At 42.3% G+C, this 23,391-nt stretch overlaps 1 protein-coding gene across 5 annotated transcripts in view; it reads right to left on the reverse strand.

The window, feature by feature from the left end:
• Positions 1-801: 801 nt before the first annotated feature.
• The window catches only part of larp1 (La ribonucleoprotein 1, translational regulator), a 59,546-nt gene continuing 36,956 nt past the window's right edge, over positions 802-23,391 (reverse strand). For 3 of the 5 annotated variants that reach the window (XM_047379375.1, XM_047379377.1, XM_047379378.1), the window contains 17 exons: positions 21,726-21,876; positions 16,116-16,250; positions 15,737-15,889; positions 13,886-14,048; positions 12,986-13,130; positions 11,527-11,701; positions 11,133-11,299; positions 10,805-10,903; positions 10,196-10,522; positions 9,320-9,443; positions 8,072-8,277; positions 7,859-7,965; positions 6,218-6,375; positions 5,979-6,123; positions 5,747-5,856; positions 4,333-4,460; positions 802-4,242 (listed from right to left, as the gene is read on the reverse strand). In XM_047379375.1, coding sequence (XP_047235331.1) covers positions 4,012-4,242; positions 4,333-4,460; positions 5,747-5,856; positions 5,979-6,123; positions 6,218-6,375; positions 7,859-7,965; positions 8,072-8,277; positions 9,320-9,443; positions 10,196-10,522; positions 10,805-10,903; positions 11,133-11,299; positions 11,527-11,701; positions 12,986-13,130; positions 13,886-14,048; positions 15,737-15,889; positions 16,116-16,250; positions 21,726-21,876 — 2,724 coding nt within the window. In that variant the 3' untranslated portion in view covers positions 802-4,011. Of the gene's footprint in view, positions 4,243-4,332; positions 4,461-5,746; positions 5,857-5,978; positions 6,124-6,217; positions 6,376-7,858; positions 7,966-8,071; positions 8,278-9,319; positions 9,444-10,195; positions 10,523-10,804; positions 10,904-11,132; positions 11,300-11,526; positions 11,702-12,985; positions 13,131-13,885; positions 14,049-15,736; positions 15,890-16,115; positions 16,251-21,725; positions 21,877-21,998; positions 22,157-23,391 lie in introns of those variants that run through there. The other 2 variants (XM_047379379.1, XM_047379376.1) reach the window with 2 other exon arrangements.

Consider the following 23,391-nt stretch of genomic DNA (forward strand, 5'->3'; position numbering starts at 1 on the left):
GTTAGGGTATATGGCACAACTTCAAACCTGCTAAGACATGGCTGCATCTAAACCAATTGGCTGGTAACTCTGGAGGAGCTGCAGAGATCCACAACGATTAGTTGTGCACTCCACAAAGCTGGCCTTTATGGAGCAGTGCTAAGAGGAAAGCCATTTTGCAGTTTGACACAAACCATGTAGGGAGCTCAGCCAACATGTAAACCCCACAGCATGATCATGCAAAGACATGTAAGCTTTGCAAAAGAATAAAAATGGATGGAGCTGTCCAGCCAATCTAATGGACATTTGAGTTTTTTTTGCAAAGAGGAATGGAAACAAAAATCAGTCCAGATGTGCAAAGCTGGCAGAGAGACATCCTACAAGACCTGCAGCTGCACAGAGAGTTGGATTTATTGACTCAGGGGGGCTGAAGTGTTTATCTGCAACACTTCAGTGATGCATTAAGAGACCCACTTTGGGTAATCTAGAGCAGCCGTTTAACCTGACGGGCATACTTCTGACCTGTGACGAGGAAGAGGAGGAGTACCCACACATGCCCTGTGAGAACATGCAAACAGAGAAAGGTCCAGGCAGGGATTCTAAACCCAGGACCTTCTTGCTACCAGGCAGTAGAGCTTCCAACAGCCTGAGCTTAGAAGACTAAAAATACTGCATCCAGAAAGTTCATCAGTGTCAGAGTGAACATCTTTGACCAGGATGGTAGATGTAAACCAGGTCTGTGGTTCTTCAGAGTACATCTACGTTCTTCTACAGAGCATCACCCAGCCCAACCCCTCTGATCACAAATGACCACACATCAGCTGCTCTTTTAAGGTTTTTTTGTCCATTTTCTGTTTTTTTTCTTTATTAAAGGAAAAGCATAATTACTAGAAATTACAAATAACACTAATAGCGAATCACGTCAGCCTACAAAGCAGATATTATGAATATTAAATGTTATAATACAAGATCTCATTCAAGTATTTTACATTTTTCCACTTTATATATTTTTTTTGTTCCTTTTTATCCTCGTTTTAATCTTTTTTTTTCCTCATGACAAGCCTAGGATAAGGAAATGAACTATTTGAATGGTTCAGTTAGTTCTTATTCATATGGCTTTATGGAAACTTTGTCCTTTTATGTTCAGTCTCATAAGCAGCCATATTCCACCCAATCTCCAGTCAGGATCTTCGATCTTTCCGTCCTCAGCCGAACTGAGCAGGCAGCGCCCCCTAGTGTTTATACGGGCAGCTAGCAGTTCAACGCTGATCGAGAAGGCTGTTGACTCCCACAAGAAACGTGATTATTCCCGTTGAATGTCTGCAAGCAGGAGATGGTCACATTAGCGGGAGGGTCATGTGAGACGATGGGTTTTTCTTCTGTTTCTGTCCATCGGCTCTGAAAGACCGGAACCGGTTCAGTCCTCAGCTACAACTTTGCATTTTTACGCCCAACAAGACGAGAAAACAAAAACACTGACGAGGACGAACGCGACATGCACCTTGAGAACAGACGGCCTCCATCACAACGACAGCAGAAAGGTGAAGGAAAACAGGCACAGATTCAGCTAAACACGCGAGAAGACGTCAGCAATACAGGCGTTGCTCAACAAGGTAGGATATCACCAAAAAGTTGATTTGTTTGAGCGATTCAACTCAGAATGTGAAACTCGTGTTTTTAAAGATTCATTAAATACAGTGTTTATTTCTCTTATTAACATAAATATGCCCTACAGCTAATGACAACCTAAAAGGTCAGTTTCTTGACAAATTTAAATCAAGAAACGTTGCATAAGACCAATAAATATGACTTTTAAGAACAATAATATTACGTAATGACCTACATGATGATGATGGAGAAGACTGCTGGCTTGACAGCTCTCCAACATAAGCTCACTGACCCCCTTCCACAAGGAGGGTGAGACAGGGAGAATCACTGAAGAGTCAGCTTTTGGCAGGTCTCCAAGCATATTAATGGAAAGTTGTGTGGAAGGAAAAAGTGCAGTAGAAACAAAGTGAACAAGCAACAGGGATATTTTCAGAGGATTTTGCAGAATCCTCTTTTTGGGTGATAGTAAATTTTCCAAATCAAGGTCCCAGACTCTGGAGAGGGACACTGCTTGAGGTTCAACGTTAAAGCTCTTGAAAAACATGCCATCTGCCGGTTTTGGTCCACTGTGTTTTATCTAGTCTAAAGTCAGGTCAACCATCTAGCAATATATCTCCCTCTGTCGGCAAGCTTTATGGAGATGCTCTTCAAAGATGAGACCAGACCTGACACTGCAGACGAGCTGAAGGCTCCCAATTAAACCAAACCGGGCTTTCTGAACACCTCAGCAGTGCCATGCTGCACTGATGCAGTCATTTAAACAAAAGGAGGCCCAACTGGGTACCGAGTGCATATTCTATACAGCATATGGACAACTTGGCCCACATTTCTGTATTAAAAATCCTTCTTTTAAAGCCATAATCAAACCAAAACAGAAATGTGTGCCTGTGTGTAATGAATCTGTGTAACATACGAGTTTCACTTTCTGAAACAAATGACTAAAATAATGAGATTTTCAGTGATTTTCTAATTTATTAAGATGTACCGTTTATCATTTTATTTTTTATCTCCAGGTGAACTCAAACTTTTCACTGAAAATGTTTCGTTTAATTCAAATCCAAAAAATGTAGGAATTTCATGAACAAACATAAGAAAACACTCAGCTGATGATTTAATAATCAGTTCGCCATGTTATTGTTGGAAATATCGCTTTGTCTGAACTAAAAATAATCAGATTTGATCACCAAAAGTCAAATTTCCCTTTTATGTGATGATCAAAGTTCTCCAATTCAAACCCACAGCTGTTCAAGCAGTTTGCCAGGAGCGCCAGAAACGCAGCAAGTTGAAAGTAAAAAGAACTAAAAGTTAAAGAAAAAGTTAAAGACATGTAAGGCAAATATATTCTCTGCTCTATAAACAATAAAAACGAAGCCGGCAGCTGAGATCGCTTCTCTTCATCGGTTCAGTTCACATTTACACAAGTGTTGAATTAACTCCTCCTCTTTGATATCATCAGGTCCGATCCGGTCCGGATACGGTTCCCGCCACCCGTGTGGCTCCAGTTTGTGTCCTGATCGCACTCGTTAGTGTTCATGCCTGCGACGGATGTGTAAAAACCAAATGGGAGGCAGAGAGGTTCCACCTCTGCGTCTTCAAGGAATCCAGATTCCTGTGGTTTAGCGTTGCTGACGGCTGGCTGGATGGATGGATGGATGGATGACGGAGAGGTGGAAGGAGGAGCGCACCTTGAAGGTCATCTTCAGTTTGTTTTCGTGTGTCTTCAGAGGGAAGGGCGACCAGCTTCCATCAGGAATCTCAAAGCTTGTAACAGATCCAATGACACGAAAGGAAGACGGTTCACCAACAGAGACGAGTGGGAGCTGAGGGGAAACCTGGCAGCTACAGCCCCACCTGGTGGCCTCTGCTGAAAACAGCCATGAAAGAAATGTAACAACACAGAGGCGGGCACAAGTGGGAAGCAGCAAGACCATCAAAATAAGGCAACCTTTAACAATCTTGTCCATAACGAAGGGTGAAACAAGTCTCTTCTTTTATCATTTGGCTCTTTAATAGTTTTCCCCTCATAGTCCAGCAATAAAGTATGTCATGTTGAGCCCCGTAACGGAGAGAAAAGGCTTGCCGCTCGGTCCGAACCCCTTTGGTCCGGATGGATGTGGGGCAGGCAGGCAGGAGGAGGAGGAGGAAAAACCTTCCAGTCAGCAGGCTCTCAGAGACAGAGCGGGCAGGGAGAAAAAAAATCAATCTGAACCAGACGGTCCGATAAAACATTTAGTCTTTAGTGAAATTAAAACTTCTAAAAACTGTAAAGTAATCAATAAAAGAATATTGATGAGTAGTTTTTTTTAATTTGATCAAATGAACAAATAAAGAGCCCCTCCCCCTCCGGTGGCACAGAGAGAACCGGCGACATGCAGACGTGGTCGGGTCGATCCGTGCAGATGGTTGGTCTTCCCAGCTGTGGAGCTACTTGAGTGTTTTGGCGTCTGGTGCAGGTTCTGCAGAAGAAGAGGGGGGTTTCTGGTTCTGGTTGGTGAGTTTGGCAAAATCCTTGGCTGAGGAGCCTGTAGCAGCAGCGGCGGCGGGGCCGGCACCGCTCGTCTGGCTATGGGGTCGGCCGGAGGACTGAGAGGGATGCCGGCGCCGGCCATCGCCGCTGGATGGGCGTCTCCTACGTCCGCCTTCCTCCATCGGTGGCTGGAAACAGAAAGAAGCAGTTTTCATTGGTGGTCTGTTGTTCTTCATTGATGTTTTTAAACACCAGGGACCATGGCTTGGTCTACTTACATCGATTCTGAAGTCCTCCAGACGTTTGAACTTGCTCAGGCATTCCTGCAGCTTGGGGTCGATCTCCAAGTTCTTAGCTTTGGAGTATTTGAGGAAGGCCCAGAACTTCTCCAGTCCATAAAGCTGACCTAAGATCAGGGGAGAGAAACAGGTAGTACGGTGTGCCGTGAAAGAAGTTGCACTCTTAACTTTTCCACATTTATAACTTGAACATCAAATGTTTTTTTCGTTGTATTTTGTGTAGTAGGCCACCACACAGTACAAGGAAAAGAGGAATGAAAATTATGAGTTTGTTTTTACATTCCTTACAACCAAAAATCTGAAAAGTGTGGCAAGCATTTGTATTCAGCCTGTGAATAATCAATGCTCAGTAGAACGACTTTCAGGGTTTGTCTCCATAAGCTTTGGGCATCTGGAAGCTGAGATATATCTGTCAGATCGGATTTAGAGTGCATGAACATCAGTTTTCAAGTCCTACCGCAGATATGCATATGTATTTAGTTCTGGACTTTGACTGGGCCATTCTAACACATGAATATACGTTGTACCTCTGGCTGTATGTTTACGGTCCTGCTAGGAGTTTGAATCTCCATCCCATCCCCAGTGTTTAGCAACCTCTTTGGGAGTTTCTTCCAGAACTGTCCAGTATTCAGCTCCATCCATATTCCCTTCATCTGACCAGCTACCCTGTCTCTACTGAAGACAAGCATTCCCGCAGGCATGATGCTGCCACCACGTTTCACCGTGGTAATCGTGGATTTAGGATGATACGCAGTGTTAGGTTCAAATATGCGCTTATTTGACCAGAACACTTTCTTCTTCCACGTTTGCCGTCTCTCCTGCACTGCAAGCAGGACTTCTCACCATTTTGTTTTCTTGCAACTCTTCCAGGAAGACCAGTGGCTTTAGGTGTGTAAATGTGTTCCAGGGTTCTGATCTGTACAGGAGGATAGGAAGCACTACAGTAGACCTGCAGTTCTTTCCGAGCTTTTTGTTTACACGGCTCTACTGGCACAGCTCAGGTGCAGCTCCTCCAGAGCTCCATCTTGGATGCTTCTCTGATCAACGCTCTCCTTTTCTCAAGATGCAACTTTAACTTAAAACTTCTCCACCTCTTTCTCCAGAACCTGTCTGCTGTGCTCCTTGGTCTTCAAGAGGATGTGTTTGTTCACTAATGTTCTCTAACAAACCACTGAGGCCTTTACAGAACAGCTGGATTCATACAGATCAGGCAACACACATCTGGATTAACTCTGGATTTATCAGATTAAATGCATACCACGGTGTTCAGATGTTCAAACCCCAAATATATTTTTTCCTTCCACTTCACAAGTATGTACTACCCCACTCCTGGTCCATCATATAAAAACATGTCCTAGTTAATGTAAAAAGACTCTGCTCCTAGTTTCCTCACCAGCTTCGTAATCTTTCATGGTTTCCTCCTGGAAGTCCCTAAAGATGTCCGGTCGGAACTTCCTCTCCAGGCCGTAGCTGTAGTACCTGAACAAGCACTCCAAACCGTACCTGCAGCAAACAACCAACAGGAAGATGTCATGCTTTTCTGCTCTGAACCTTGAACTCTATCAGCCACAACTAAAATGAAATGCTAAGGAACTGTTTAAAATGTCTAATTAACAAACAGGTACCTGTAGCCCTCCTTGCCGTCCTCCACCACCAGCTGTCTGAACTCCTCGTACATCTTTCTGTTGAAGTGATCCCGCAAGAAAAACGACCAGAACCGGAAGAGTGTGTTCATCTCCTGTGATTGGCCGATTCCGAGCCGCTTCCTCTCTGTGATTGGTGGAGATAATGCCGTTCAAGTCATTTCTTATCAATGATTATTTTACCATGAGACATAGACAGCAACAGATGCTGAGCAACGCACCGTTTAGGCAGCGCCGGCGGTACTTGTGGTAAACGTGTTGCGTGAAGCCGTTCTCCTTTAGCAGCTCGTGAGACGGGTGCTGGAACTTGGGGAGGGACTGAGGCGTGCAGCCGATGTTGCTCAGGGCGGGGGTACCCTCAGACGGGCTGGCATTGGAGCTGAGGGAGGAGAACGGAAGGAGCATTTCAGTCATTTATACTTTTAAGTTGATCTGAGTTGGTTCTCTGGGTAGGATCGTGATGTGGGATAAAGGCCGTCCCGTCCTGGCCACTTTTCAAAATGGAAAAGATAAAGAGAACGTGCTATTTGTTTACGTTCATGAATCATAAAAAGGCTCCAAGAAAGTAGCTGCTAACCTAATCTAGATAGGGTGCCCCCATCTAGAGTCAGGGTACAGCTGCAAAGGAGGGGCTCGGAGGCGATATCTGGTAAGCTATCGTACTATGCCAATAATGTCATATATTTGGCCAGCTGGGGTGACCTTTCCCTCCCTTTATGTCCACACCTGGTACAGATCTTGGTGAACAGGATGCTAAACCTGAAGGAGGTTCCTAATACTGTGCAGCCCTAATTCCCAGTGATAATTAAAACATTTAAAACAACTGGAAATGTGGTAAACAAGGCTGGACGAGGACAAAGTTCCCATGACAACCATTAGATGCCATCTATGAGCCCAATGTTTGCATGTCTGGAAAAACCCATTTCTTTCCAGCCATCACAAATGCAAACATGCAGAGTTTGTTCAAATCTACCGGGGCTTTAACTGGAACTTTGATCAGGTGAGACTATGGCTGACCTTGGTAGATAAATATGTAGGAAAGCTCCCCATACTCACTGTTACGGTACAGTAAAGGACCTGTGGTGCTGTGGGCCCGTTTGTCTTCCTAAAGCCCAGGACGTTTGGCTACGTCGGTAAACTGAATACGGGTCGCCATTGGGTCTTTCAGCAAAATGTAAAGTCAAATAAACAGACCCAAAATAAGCCACCTTCTCCACCCTCAGACCTAAAGTCCTCTAGAAGACCCTGAAGAGAACATCACAATGGACTCAGGACTCTGGATGATTGAGGGACCCTCTCAAAGTGATAACAGTTTGTGATCCGATTCAAATTTGTTTTCTAAATTTTCACTGAATTGGTGGTGATCTAACGTGTTTTTCCTTACTCCTGTAAATAATATTTTGCAGCTTTTTAATGCATAAATATTCAGGCACATTTTTTAAATCCTCACCTTGAATAAAAACATAGAAAATCTGCCTACACAGCTGCACATTTCCTTAACTGCCATTTTTAACAACTGTAAAGTTTTATTTTTTCCTATGTTGTGTTTTATTCTATTCTAATTAAAGATGAATTCAATCATAAACTAATTACAGGCAACATTTTTAAGATTAAGTTAAGATACTGAAATTACAAATAATATTTAAAGCAGTTGATTAAAACTGATTCTCTTTTTCTTCTATTAAAAAAACAACTTACAGAATAACTGATACAGTTTTTATGTGTAATAAACAGTAGTAAGTAGGATTTTTCTATTAAAAACTAAAAGGTTTTAGTTCAAAAAGCTGTTTTTCTATAACATGGCTTTTGACGGCTCCGTAAAGCAACCTTAGCATTTGGATCCTTTGTGTTTAAAGTCTCACCTGACGGAGGCGGTGCGGGAGCGGTGCTCTCGGGAGTCCATCACCCAGCCTACGTGACACTCCAAAGGAGGATTGGAGCTGTGCCGAGTCTTCCTCTTCCTCGGTGTCTAAAATAATGCAGACAAAAACAAACAAACACACGGATTTAAATAAATATCAAGCCGCCGTCTTCCTCGTGAAGCTTAAAAGGTTTAATCTCTGAGGTCAACGTACCTTTGCATCGACGGGTCGACTCTCCTTCACCACCGGGTAGAAGCGCGGGGTCATGGTCGGGTCCTTCCGGTGAGGCGTGCGCGGTGTGCGCGGCGTCCGGGCACTGCGGTAGTTGGGAGACTCGGGCACGGTGGTGGGGAGCGATCGGGCCGTCGAGGACGGTTCAGGGGCACCGAAGAGCTTGTTTGCTAAAGCGTCTGTGGGGACTGGAGGCGGGGCAGAAGAGGAAGAAAACGATGCGTCTCCAAGTAAGGTTTCAAAACCGCTTTTCAGCAAGAATACAACTCTAAACATACAGCCAGAGCTACAGTGGAACCCTTGGTTTGACTTTGTGTGACCCCAACAAGGCGGTTGATGCAGGCGGACACTTTTTAAACTGTTTTAGGCCAAGATATTCAGCCACAAAATAAAATCTTCATGAAATGGGAAATAGATGGATAGAAAACACCCTATTTGTCTATAATTTACCACGCCTTTTGCTTTCATTTTAGAGTCACAGTAAAGAGGACCACAGACATCCAGTGACTTTCTTTAAACTTGGCAAAGAGCGACCCATACTCTGTTCTTGTGACTCAGAACCGACTAGATTGTTTTCTAGGTCAAGAAAAATCCGAAAATAATAATAAAAAAGGAGAACAAATCACAGTTTCTATTGTGTGTTTAACTGGAGAAAATAAAAAGTGTCAACTTGAGGATCTAGGCCCCCGAGTGTCAAAAAGTTTGTACACCTCTGTCTGGACAACAGTTGGGGCAGTTTGTGAAAATTTAAAAATGTTCTGTTCAGCAAACAGTTTAAGAGTCTCCAAGTCTTAAAAAATGTGAACGTATTAAACCTCAACGTTGCTCGACTCCATTTGGCTGCTTAAAATCTGTTTAGAAACAAACACTCTCTGGTTGTTTTATGTCAGGGGATCGTGACAAAATCGTTGTTTTTCAGTAAAAAACCGAAATTAAATGAACAGTCATAATATTTTTGCCATGTCGCCCAACCCCCAACTGCAGCAAGTACTGACTCAAAGTCAAAGACTTTCATCTATAAAAAGATTGAAAAGAATAAATTATTTTCTTTTTGTCCCAATTGTGCACTACATGTTTTTCTAGCAGATAAAATCCCAATAAAATACAGTGAAGTTTGTGGTTAAAACCTGACAAAAAGTGGAAACGATCGCAAAATAAGTCCAATTTAATCATACAAAAGTCCCTTGATAATAATTTAGACAAACATTGATTGTAAGCTTGTCTCCTTACTTTGCTGAGGCCGTGGGGGACCCGGGGGGACTTCCTGATTGGGGTCAACGGGGGGTTCAGGCGTCAGGCAGTCGAACTGTTCGCGGCTGATCAGGTGGACCTTCTTGAAGTTCTCCACCTCTTGCTGTAAAAAATTAAACGTAAAAATAAATTTGAACAATTTGAGACAACACAGAAACTTAAGACAACGAATCAGTCAGTATTACTGCCCTCAAACAGTGTTGAAATACCACTGAAGGAAAAGTAAGCCACCATGAGAAGGTTGACCTCAGAAGACTCATCGTCGTCAGACCTTATTGGCAGCAGTCTAGAAACTGAGACGCAGCAGCAAAACATAGCCGCCCAAAAGCCCCGCTTCACCCTCGTATCGGACCTCCAACCTGCCGTGACCTGACCCGGCAGCTTCGCATCAACACAACCTGGACTTTATACAGCGGAAAGACCTGAAAACACAGCAGCTGCAGCCGTTCCTGCTCCAGTTTCCAAACATCAACATCTCATTTCAGGATTATGACCCACGTTTGGAGCGTCTTCAGATCTATGAGCCTCCATCTATGTCTCCCCCGCAGCTCGTCGGCCCCCGTCAGGCAGAGGCCTTGCAGGTGGGGGTCTATTTATCAACGTGCAGTCTCAGTTCCACATGGTGCTGGATATCCACACGGCCAACACAAGAATGAAACAATGGGCTGCAGTGGCAACAATACAGAACAAAAATAACCCACCGCTCTGTGTTTCAGCTCCTAATCCAGAAAGAGCTCCAACTGAAGGTGCAGAAAGCTCCTCATCCTCTGGTCTCAGGCAGAAAAGCCTCCAACCACAATAATGCAACATGAAAGCAGTGACAGAACCAGAAACATGTAGAGAACCTCCGCTCACCTTGATGGTGGCGTACTCCGGCTCATACTTGTCGTCCCACAGGTCCTGCTCGTAGTAGAAGAGCCCGTCATTGATGACCTTAGCCAGCTCGCTGGTCAGCTTGGCCCGTGAGGTGTGGTGGCCCGTGCGGTCGCCTCCGGGGTGTTTCCGCAGGTATGGCGGCGTCTGCGTCACAATCAGGATCTTGTTGACGTCGTGGTCGTCGAGCTCGCAGTCGGAGTCCTCGTCCGACCAGTCGGTGAAGGTGTTGCGACGTCCGTCGATTTGCTCCATCTCCTCATCGAACATGAAGTCCAGCTCCTCCGGTTCGTCCTGCTCTGCTCCATCCTGATCCAAGAAGAACAGACACATTTAATCTTCACTTCTGGAGACTCCACTCACAGCGTGCCCAACAACTGTGGGGAGAGGAAACAGATGTTTTACAGGTTCTGAGAAGAAATCTCATACTTCTCCTGACATTTGAGCACAAAAGACTTATCTAGTTGGTGCCTCCCACAGCAAGGAATGTTTAACACCAATACCGGAGTACGTGATTACGATTGGATATATTGTGCGGCTCTACTGCAGCGCATTAAAAGCTTCATCTCTTCAGCTCAGGTGTTTCCTCACCTTATTTCCTGAGGTAACAGGGGCGGGCGAGGAGCCTGACTGGGGGACCGGAGATCGGAGAGAATCGTCTTTCTCCTTCTGTTGCTGCAACGGAGGTGCCTGCATCAGTCGAGCGAGCACGAGAACAGGAGGAGGTGGAGGAGATGGAAATAGGTGAAATATGCAGGAATGAAAACTAAAGTGCAACACCTGTGGGATGTCTCATAATGAGATGAAACCAAGTGATGAATTATTCCCTTAAATAAATGGATCAACGTGTGTTTAGAACAGAACTAAATGGAACGAGATGAAGCGAACACTCATTCCTGGAGCTTAGAACGTTTCCAACCTTGGGTCTGGCGGGCGAGGGTCTGGGCCTCTTCTTCACCTCGATCCAGGACTCAGAGTCCAGGTCGGGCAGACTGGCGGAGAGGCCCTTTGGCATCGTCTTGAGGTTGGACGTGTCTGCTTCAGTCTTGGTGTGTTGCTGCACTGGTGTGGAGGATCTGGAGGATCCTGCAGAGATCATTCGGCCAGTGGTCAGTATCTGACACTCTTCCTACAAATACTGAAATATTATTCAAAACTAATGATTTTCAGACCACAAATGCATCAAACAGCATTTTTATTTTGTAGCTTAATAAAAACCAGATAGAGACCTGAAGAAGAGCCTGATTGGTGCATCCCTTTATAAATAGAGTTTTCTGAATAAAGAAAGGAAACAAAGAGGCATCGCTGCTCACCTCTCAGCCCCTCAGTCATCTGCCTGGGAACAAACTCGGGACAGTTGATAAGTTGCGAAAAGTCTGTGTGCACGTGGTTCGGCATCATCAGGCCAGGAAGAGGCCATTTCTCAGGATCCTCCTTCCGACGGATCTTCATGTCAATCACCTCCACTTCTTTACTGTCCTTTAAAGCCTGCCAGCAAACCCAAAAACAGTCCGTTAGCCTGCATGTTAAAGAAATCCAGGATCACTGAAGCTTAAACCTCATAGATTTAGATTCAGACGTGTAAAAAACATGTAGAACCAACATATATGTTTCTGCCAAGTTAGTAAAGTATTTCTGAATATGAATTGAAGTTCGGGTAAAGAACAGGGCATAAATTGGATCTTTGTTACATCAGCGATTCATTCCTTGTGTTTAGCACCTTTGTTCCCTTCACCGTCTGAATGTTTCATAGAACCACAGACAGAACCAACAAAAAAGATTTAAAGATCAAATTACTTCGCTCTATATTTAAATGAACAAAATAATTGTCTGTAAATGAATTAGTTCTTCAAAATTCATCTTTTAAAATGTATATTTAATTATTTATTAGACAAGTATTTAATTGTGCATTTGATCATTTAATGGTATATTTATTCAATTAATGTATTAAATAATTGGTACATTTAATTATTTACTGGAACGTTTATTTATTTCACGCTATATTTATTTAATTTTGTCCCTTTTGGCCATCCGTACAGCAGCAAAACCCTAATATTTTATGAAAGTTTCTTTATGCGTTTCTGAACTGGTATTATCATGAGGTATGTATTTATTAGCTGTTATACAGGAGGCTTATTAAATACTATTCAATTTAACCGAGGAAAGATGATTTGAGCCTGAATTTTTTAAACAGAAAACACGTTTGTGGACATCCTTAGATTTAACAGCCGGTGTTCCCAACTGCATCGGCCCAGAAGTTATTCACAATGGGCTGTAATAATCAACAGTAGGTGGTGACGCTGTAAACATCAAACTGCATATTGAAATACAAAGGAAGAAGATTCTCAGCATTCAGCGCCATACAAAAACATTTTGTCATTTGAAACTCAAAGCTTTGTTTTCTCGCATAAAAGCCCAATAAAATACGTAGAAGTTCTCAGTTGGGAGATAAAACCATGTCGATCTTTTCAGAACATGTTTTCGGTTTTATCTCAACTCTGGTCGCCATTAATCATCACAGAGAAAGAAAAGCTGTTGCTGATGTGCTTTTAGTTTGTTGCTGTATCTTTGTTTCTCCAGTTCTACTTCAATGCACCAAACGTTTAGCTTTTAAAAATCTCCACATTTACTAATCTCAGTATTATATCACCCAAAACTCAGTATGTGGATGACGTGTGAGGACAGGACATTTATTATCATTGCTTTTTTTTTTTTTTTTTAAAACAGGCTAATTATTAAAAAGTTGCAAATTTCTGTCAAATTTTTGTTCACCTCTAGAATCAGGTTGACGTCTGTGGTGAGGGCCTGAACTCTGTGGAAACTGGCGATGAGTCCGATCGGCAGGAAGCCTTCCTGATCCATCTTCCTTCGGAGGAAAAAGTCCCGCTCCAGGTTGTCCAGGCTGAAGTAGTACTCACTGTGGGAGACCGGAGACAAAGCTGCTTCATTACTGGGAAAGAGCTGGAAAAAGGAGTTCTGCCATTCAGGGAATAAGCTTTATTCAACTTGAGCTTTGCTGTTTAAAGATGCAAAAAACAAAACTCGTAAAATGATTAATTTTGAAGTCTGTTATAACTCATATACTCTGTTTATGGTTTTTTTACTCAAACTGGGCCTAAAGGTGGAGCATTTCAGCATCTCCAGGTCGGGTTATGGTAGATCAACATGGTTCTAACGGAGATAAAATTAGCTTTATTGGCTAGGGTTTTGAACAAAAACAATAAATCCCACTTCGGTTGCAAAGTTTATATTTAAATGGCTGCTATCAGCATGAAGCCATTTAAAAAGAAACATTGAATTTTGTTACCTATAAAAATGAATAATAAAACTGTGAAATAATAAGGAAGAACCAGGATAAACTGAAGCTGAACAACAACATCCAGGGTTTGTTAGAACCTGTTTTTAACTCTACACCCAGGTGTTTCTTGGACAACGTCTGGATCATCTGGTCTAATGAGTTCAACTCTAAACCTGTCAAATGATGTATGATGTATAAAAGGATCACTGCACAGAAACACAGGATTTCATCTGGTTGGGCTTCATGCTGCGATCAGAGCTGTAACTTTCTTTCTCCATTGATGTCCAGTCAGAGAAGAGACATGAGGAGCTCATCACTTCTACAGCAGGTGGGAGCAGCTAACAGCTGCAAGCCAGGGGAGAAGCCACACTTACATCTGCCTCTTGATGTAGTCCTTCAGCAGGTCCTGGTCCACAGCGTAGAGCTCGCTGCTGCTCATGTTGTCGTAGTAGTAGGTGGCAGAGTTGCTGAACTTCTGGCCGTAAGGTCCGTCTTTCGTGTCGTACGACTTGTAGCCGTAGTGGTAGTCGTAGTGACCTGCGCAGGAGAGAAACGGATCGATTTTTATACAGATTCAATTCAACTTAACGGTAACCAGAACGGAGCAGCTGCAGAAAAACCATTTAATTCTAGTTTTTCCACATAATCACAACTATTCTGTACAGAATCCTATTATGGATGTAAAAAAAACAACCTTGGTTTGACATTTTTATATTTATTATTCATGCACTAATTCATCAGTCGTTAGAACTGAACTAACTTATTCACCATTAGGTAAATATCAAATAATTGCACAGAGCTGGGTAAAGGTATTTGCTACCTTCCAGATTTCTAATGTTTTTGCTTCATGTTTCAAATGAAATACATTTTTATATCAAAGATAAATTGAGTAAATAAAAATAATGCAGACTTATTATTTTATACTTCAGTCTGGAGGAATGTGCAAAAACAAACCAAAAAAAAAACAGCGAACCATTATGAGCTAAAAAGCAATAAGGCTGCCACTAACGGCTGTTTTTTTTTTATATCTAGAAATTATCAATTATTTTTCCTCCAAAATCTTATTTTATTTATATATTTATTTTGAGAAAAAATGTTTTTCACTTTTTGCATTCCCCAAAATAAAATGTAAGCAAAGTTTAATACATAAAAGTGGGAACTATGTGTATAAAACACCTCCAGCTTGACAGAAATAAATGTCTTATTATTTGTATTTTTAAATATAAGCCTTGAAAATCAATTCGCTATTATTGATTAAATGTTTGTATCATGGAGTTTTGGTTGCTAAAATCTGATTTAGACATTCACATTTTCTACACAAGTGGTCTGGTACTCCAGTAGTCGAGTGCGACTGTCCTTCAACTTCTGGATGCATCCCTGCTCCAACGAACCAGAACTAAAAGACCTAATCATACTAGAACTAGAACTCAAGTGCCATCTTCTAGGAAGTTTTCAAAGGTTTCTTCCACTGCAGCAAACCACCTTCATATCATGTGTATTCATGTTTATTTGGAGAATGTAGCGCAACCAGAGCTAGCCAATGACTGGAGCCGGACTCCTGACCAAGATGCAGACAGGTTCTGCTGCAGCCTGCAGGGAGGAGACACGCTGCAAACACAGCACTTTGGAAGAAAACTGGCTGAAATCTAAAAATTATGTGTCGACTAAAAATCCCAACAGCCCTACTTTCATTATTCTGGTTTTTAGCAAACAGACATAATTGTGGTAATTCTCACTGACCTAAAGCGGTAAAAGTTTAGTCAATTTAATGTCAGACAGTGAGAAGTTTTCTTTTTATGCAAACATCTGGTTTCAAGTGTAATCGATTGGGAAATGATTACAGAAAACAAGATCCAATGTTCTATTTGGGACAGAAAGTACAAAAAAAAAGAAAAACTTGACCGAGCAACAGAAGGCTTATTAATTTACAAACAGGTTTATTTTTGAAGGTATTGACACAGAACTGGAGTTTAATCTTCTTAACCCAATTTTAGCAGTCAGTGCAATAATGCTGCAATCAGAGACTTAACGGTTCTCTCCACATTTGTTGACTCAGAGAAGAGACATGAAGAGCTCATCACATCCACAGCATCCAAGCACATTTAGACATTCAGCAAACATTAAACTGTGACCTACATGCACTTATAGGTCTAACAATCTCAAAGGCAGGAAAAGTGTTTCTAAAGTCTGTCTGTGTGCATGCAAGAAGAAAATAAAACACCTACCTCTGCCACCTCCTCGGCCTCGTCCTCGGCCCCTTCCTCTTCCACGTCCCCGACCTCTGAACCCTCCGCGGAATGGCGCCCCCTCGCTCTTTACGCTGGACACCTCGTCATGGTCGTCGCGCCACTCCCGCTCGTACTTCTGACTGTGCCAGTCTGCCAGGAAAACAAACGGAAACAAGTCAACCACACCTCCAACAGCAAAATCACCAAGTAGACTGTTGTAACCTTTGACCTGTTCTAATCAAATCTCTTCCAAACATCCAGAACATCTAATTTTCTTAGTGAATGTTTTAAACTAAGAGTCTTTATATAGTAGCTTCCTGAGAGCCCCGCTGCATGAATTGGTTTCCAGTGGAGGTCCCCCTTCACCCGGACTGACCTCTGAGGTCGTTCCTGGCGTTGGGAGGCAGGCGCGGGTGTTCGTTCTGTCTGCTGTTGTTCCTGGAGGCTGAGCGCTCCCTGGGACCCTCGGACTTCACGTCGATCATCAGGGGAACCCACTTCTGCTTGTTTCCTGTGTGCGACGACACAGAGAGATAGAGCAGTGAGTCGAGAACGTATTGTTTTAGCTCAAGTTCAGGATTAATGTACCTTTCTTTCCCCTCTATGAAATCCCAAAAATTTCCAAAACCCCAATTTCTCAGTCAAATCTTAGCAAGTAAACATTTACAGAAGCTATGACGAAAATCTTTAAGTGAAGAAAAAAACTGCCATTATTGTAACCAAGTACATCGCTTGTAGGTAAAATCAGGTTAAAGCAGGACTTGCATATTCCTAAATTTATTGCAGAGGACTGGACTGAATAATGGGCGGATAGACAGATGGAAGCATAGATTAGAGCTGCAAGACATGATAAAAACAAGCGACATGCAATGATTATAGAGACGTGGAGCCACAACAAGAGTTGAAAAGCAATCTCTCGCTTTTCCCAAAGCTGATGGAGGTCGGGGGCTCCAGACACATTTTAAGTTAGAAGGAGCAGGGATATAAACGCTGCTGCCTCCTGCTGTTTGCTTTGAACTTCACACAAAAATAAAAATGAACTCTTATGGTGGCAAAACAATCAGAGAAAACGTTATGACTAATTCGTGAATAGGAGATTCTGAAACGATCAAGATAATTTTATGATAATTAACTGTAAATAAAATAAATCACTGAATAACATTTTTCATAAAACAATTTAACTTAATATGTTGTCTCTTTTTCCTGCGACTTTGTCTTGACTCAGAAGAACTTTATCTCCTCGCTGTTGATGGGTTCTGGCTCAGGTGCCTTCTTAGGTTCCGATAGTGGAATATCTGATTAATATCAGATTAATGCTTATTTGGCACCAGTACTTCTGGTATCTGGGTTTTCCTGTCCTGAGTGTAAACTATACTCAGCAAAAGAAGCTTGTTGGCACTCACTCTGCAAAGGAGAGCAAGTTTCTGAACCTTCATTTTCACAAAGTGATGAGTGAGTCGGATTTCAGGAACAAATCGGCACCTCTGTTGATTGGATGGGAGGTTGCTGTTAGTGGAGGCATGTGGTTGATGTGAAAGTTTCACTTTAACATGCAGAACAGACTTGGAATGACGATGAGAGTTCCTGCAGTACCTCTGCTGGCCAACAGGGAGCATTAGTGAGCTGTGAAAGGTTGGAGTGAACTTGTGACAGACAATTTAGGTAAGGTACGTTTATTTATATAGCTCTTTTCAGTAACAAGACACTCAAAGCGCTGTACATACAATTATAATACAATCACAAAGAAAATAAACACTTCTGAGAAATCTAAAAATTAATAACAGTCGGTGCGGCGCTGATGGTGTAGGGGGTTAAGCACGCGACCATATACGGAGGCTACAGTCCTACAAGCAGCCGTCCCCGTCCAAATAGCCAAATTTCTGCTACTTTCAGTAGATCTTGAGCAAACAACTTTCTCCAAGATTAAATCATATCACCTTTGAGTCCAGGAAACGCAGCCAGCCTGCAATTCTGTTCAAGGATCGCGTCCAGCTTGCGATTCTGCTCTCTTAACATACCAGTCTGAGTGCTGAGAGCTCTAAAGATCCCTTCAAACATCCCAGGCAGCTTTGAACAGCTGCCGATGTTTTACAAATCTTTCGATAAGCCAAGTAACCGCCAACTCCAAAAAGCAGAAATCCTGTTATCAGAAATCCAATTATGTACAAATCTTCCACGTCCTCGAATGACGTTGTTGTCAGGCACACAATCTTCCACTGCTGCCAGGAATCCATTACGTATCCGGAGAAGAACGTCCCGTCTGGACAAGAGGGTTCCCCTTTACCCTGTTTTCCCGTCGAGAAAATTTGATCGATTACGTTGAGAGACCAGCTGACCAAATCCATAATGAACAAATTAGGAGGCTGTGTGAACAGAGGCTCTAAGAAAAACAGACAAAAGATGGAGCATGGCAAAAAATGGGGGAGGATCAGGGAGAGAGTGGAAAAGCGTCTGACCCCATCGAGAACAGAAGAAAAAGTTTATTTAAAGAATGAATAAAAGTGGTTGAGAACTGAAGAATGAGGCAGAAAAGAGACACTGTGAGGCCCAGCCAACACTGAAGCCAATGAAAGGCTGAAAGCAGCATGGGTAGATAGAGAAAAGTCACCCTGCAATCATTTGGGAAATGTTTTTCATATGTTTAGTTCTCTTCCTTCCTTCAGGCTTTAGGTCTGTTAGGATTATCATGATTAATTCTGACATTTGGTAAATACAAGTCCTTCTCAAAATATTAGCATATTGTGATAAAGTTCATTATTTTCCATAATGTCATGATGAAAATTTAACATTCATATATTTTAGATTCATTGCACACTAACTGAAATATTTCAGGTCTTTTATTGTCTTAATACGGATGATTTTGGCATACAGCTCATGAAAACCCAAAATTCCTATCTTACAAAATTACCATATTTCATCCGACCAATAAAATAAAAGTGTTTTTAATACAAAAAACGTCAACCTTCAAATAATCATGTACAGTTATGCACTCAATACTTGGTCGGGAATCCTTTTGCAGAAATGACTGCTTCAATGCGGCGTGGCATGGAGGCAATCAGCCTGTAGCACTGCTGAGGTCTTATGGAGGCCCAGGATGCTTCGATAGCGGCCTTTAGCTCATCCAGAGTGTTGGGTCTTGAGTCTCTCAACGTTCTCTTCACAATATCCCACAGATTCTCTATGGGGTTCAGGTCAGGAGAGTTGGCAGGCCAATTGAGCACAGTGATACCATGGTCAGTAAACCATTTACCAGTGGTTTTGGCACTGTGAGCAGGTGCCAGGTCGTGCTGAAAAATGAAATCTTCATCTCCATAAAGCTTTTCAGCAGATGGAAGCATGAAGTGCTCCAAAATCTCCTGATAGCTAGCTGCATTGACCCTGCCCTTGATAAAACACAGTGGACCAACACCAGCAGCTGACACGGCACCCCAGACCATCACTGACTGTGGGTACTTGACACTGGACTTCTGGCATTTTGGCAATTCCTTCTCCCCAGTCTTCCTCCAGACTCTGGCACCTTGATTTCCGAATGACATGCAGAATTTGCTTTCATCTGAAAAAAGTACTTTGGACCACTGAGCAACAGTCCAGTGCTGCTTCTCTGTAGCCCAGGTCAGGCGCTTCTGCCGCTGTTTCTGGTTCAAAGGTGGCTTGACCTGGGGAATGCGGCACCTGTAGCCCATTTCCTGCACACGCCTGTGCACGGTGGCTCTGGATGTTTCTACTCCAGACTCAGTCCACTGCTTCCGCAGGTCCCCCAAGGTCTGGAATCGGCCCTTCTCCACAATCTTCCTCAGGGTCCGGTCACCTCTTCTCGTTGTGCAGCGTTTTCTGCCACACTTTTTCCTTCCCACAGACTTCCCACTGAGGTGCCTTGATACAGCACTCTGGGAACAGCCTATTCGTTCAGAAATGTCTTTCTGTGTCTTACCCTCTTGCTTGAGGGTGTCAATAGTGGCCTTCTGGACAGCAGTCAGGTCGGCAGTCTTACCCATGATTGGGGTTTTGAGTGATGAACCAGGCTGGGAGTTTTAAAGGCCTCAGGAATCTTTTGCAGGTGTTTAGAGTTAACTCGTTGATTCAGATGATTAGGTTCATAGCTCGTTTAGAGATCCTTTTAATGATATACTAATTTTGTGAGATAGGAATTTTGGGTTTTCATGAGCTGTATGCCAAAATCATCCGTATTAAGACAATAAAAGACCTGAAATATTTCAGTTAGTGTGCAATGAATCTAAAATATATGAATGTTAAATTTTCATCATGACATTATGGAAAATAATGAACTTTATCACAATATGCTAATATTTTGAGAAGGACCTGTAATAATATGTTTTTAATTCACATGTCAGGTAGTTGAAATGTTTTTGGGTTTCCTTCTACAAGCTTCTCACAGCTGTTGATGGGATCTCGGCCCATTCCTCCTGACAGGACTGGTGTTAAGTGGGTCTGGTTTGTAGGCAGCGTAGCTCAGAGACACAGTTTCATTTTATTCCTCAATATATCTGCCAACTGTAATCTGGCTTTTTATTTTGCTGTGGGAGAAATGGCTTCCTCCTCTCTGAGTGGCCTTTCAGCTCACGCTGGTACAATAATCTCCCGTACCAGCTTCAGCTAGCATCTTCACAAGACCTTCTGCTCCTGTTCAGGGGTTGGTCCACACAGTTCACATCAAAACATGCGAATGTCTGGAACACCGAACCCATCTCCTTCCTGGACAGTATGATGGCTGGGAATTCCCATCCTTTTTATAATTTCATATAATTTTTTTTATTTGAACGTGGGACCAACAGACATCTGGAAATTGCACTCAAGGATGAACCTAACCTGTGGAGTTCCATAATTTTCTTCCTGACATCTTGGCAGATTTTTCCCATGATGTCACATAAGGAAGCACTGTGCTTGAGGCGCCTTCAACTACCTCAAATAGTTAAATGGTGTGCCTCCATTTAACTCAACAATTTTCTCTAATTATTCTGGCCTTCAAGTAGAAAATAATTTTGGTAATCCGAACTGACCAAAAAAAAAGAAAGCTTTAGTCGCCAGCTGATCAGGTGCAGTGATGACCATGTCTTTCCTTAAATTATAGTAAAAAATACAGAAAAAAAAAAAAAACCTCTTAATAATCTCCTTGTCAATGAGGCGGTTCCACCAGAGAAACTATGTTCATTCCCTCTATTTCATCATTATTTTATAGATATAATTATACTGGATTAATTATCCTATTTTGTTATAAACAACCATTATCATGAGGGCTGAGCATGTTTTGACCTGGTGTTGGAGGGAGGGAGACAGACAGACGGATAGACAGACAGAAAGAAAAAGACAGACAGAAAGGACAGAAGGATTGTAAGAAATAAAGACCTAAAGATAGATAGGAAGACAGACACAAGGAAGGAAGCAAAGTAGGACACAAAGAAGAAAAAAAGAGAAGGAGGGAGGAAAGGAAAATGAAAATAATAAGGAAGAAAGGGAGGTAGGACAAAAGGAAAAGGGTAGGACACAAGGAAGGACAAAATGAAGGAAGCAAGGAAGAAAAAAGGAGGACACAAGAAAGGTCACAGGAGCGTTATGATGGAGAATAGAAGTTGGAGGACACAAGAAAGGATGGAAAAATAGGACAAAGAATAGATGAAGGGATGGAAGGATGAGCATAAGGAAAGAAAGAAGGGAAATTTTCCTTCTTTCTTTCCTTATGCTCATCCTCAATTTCTATTCTCCATCCTACTGCTCTTGTGACCTTTCCTGTGTCATCTTCTCATAAGGAAGATGAAAATAAAACAAGAAAGTGACAAAAGGGAGAGAAGGATTATTCTAGATCTAATTCCATTTTCCAGATGTAAACAACAGACTCTTCTTTTCAACCAACAACACTTTCAATCCAGAATTTAGTAGAGACTCCAAAATCATTTCTTAAAAATCAACAAATATTTTAAAAATTCTGGGAGAATTTCAAATTTTTGTTTTGTTCCCAGCTGATATCCACCTTTTTTCTTCGGGCCGTTTTTCTGCGAGTCGTCGTCTCCGTTCTTCTCCTCTCCCGAGTCATCCGACTTGGCTTTCAGGTTCTCCTTGCTCTCCTCGTTGCTCTCCCTCTTCTCCTTTGACTCCTTCTTAGCGGTTGACCTTTTGGGACCCTTGAAAAGCACAGAGAGACATTTATACATGAATACTCCCTGATAAAAGCGACTGGAAATGTGGGATCCCAAATCTCAGTAAAGACTGAACAAGTTTAAAATCCAACCGAGGTAAAACCCACCCACACAGAGCACATATTCAGTCCCCTGTCTGCAGCGCCCCCATCGGGTTAAATCATGCTTTGAATTGCTCTGTGTGGGAGTGCGGCACGGATGGCTGCCATGAAGCTTTAGAGGCATCAACAGCAACAGTTCAACACATCTGGATCGTTCATCTACATGCATGTTGTGCAGAAAAATGCCACGACAACAACAAACGATGCAGTTTAAAACAAGCGATTTAAAAGGATTTCACCTGCTAAAAACATTCCTGAATTCTTACAGAAACAATAGACGTTGCGGACCGATCCTGGCACCAGAACAAAATCCCAGTCTAATCAACTAATATCTGACAATTTGGTACCAGCTTCTGTACAGACATGAACTGAAAGCCCACAGAGTGAGGAAAAAGCCGGTACTCCACGGATGAGCAAAATGGACGCAGATATTTTCAGAACACGGCTGTGCTAAATGTTGCAACACATTAAATATGTTGTAGATGTTAACTGCATGTCGCTCATCCCGACTATAGGGTGGATCACTGTAGTCATACATGACCGACTGAGCGTTTAATAATGTGAAGATTATCACTGATGCGTGTCCAGCGGTTTTCCTGCACGTTTTGCAAACTGCTGGTTTTATTGCGATAATTGTTGACCTGGATCGGCAAACAAACTTTTACAGACAGTTAATCAGCTGTTAAAACGGCCTCATTTGCAAGAAGCAGCAGCAACGCAAAGAAAAAGCTCTGCTAATGAAAAAGGGATTTTGCTAAGATATGGGCTGCAATTAACGATTATTTTGCTAATTTGAATAATCTGTCGGCAATTTTTTTGATAAATCAATTAATAAACAGATTGCAAAATGAATAGGAGATTCATTACAGAATTTGAACCAGGTGAAGCTAAAGCTATGACACTTGAGCTCTGGATAGAGCATTTACAGACAAAGAAGGGTTTTCATCTTAAATACAAAATGTATATATTTTTGTACAGTTTTGGTCCAATTACTGATCCGAGTTGCTTGTTCTTTCAGCAAATGACATGTTTTAGAGTGTGTATACTCCAGTTAACGATGATTTGATTACTGAATTAGTTGACAAATATTTTAATGATCCTGATCAATTGTTTCAGCCATAACCAAGATCTTCAGATTCTTCCACAGCTTTGACAGCCTGGCTGGAGAAAAACGCTGGAGGATTTTCACTTCCTAAATGCATTCATTTTCTTTCTTTTGGACCGATCAGTGGTGAGCAAAGATGGTTTTAGCTCGTACTAATCTGAGCTTCAGGAAGAAAATTGAAAACCTGAAGGTCAAGAAAGGTCAAAATTAGGACTACACAATAAAATCGCCAATATATTGTCATTGCAGCATCACTGTAACCAATATGCATTTTGTGCAGAACTCTCTGGACTA

The sequence above is a fragment of the Girardinichthys multiradiatus genome, chromosome 11, assembly GCF_021462225.1.
Source record: "Girardinichthys multiradiatus isolate DD_20200921_A chromosome 11, DD_fGirMul_XY1, whole genome shotgun sequence".
Taxonomy (NCBI): domain Eukaryota; kingdom Metazoa; phylum Chordata; class Actinopteri; order Cyprinodontiformes; family Goodeidae; genus Girardinichthys; species Girardinichthys multiradiatus.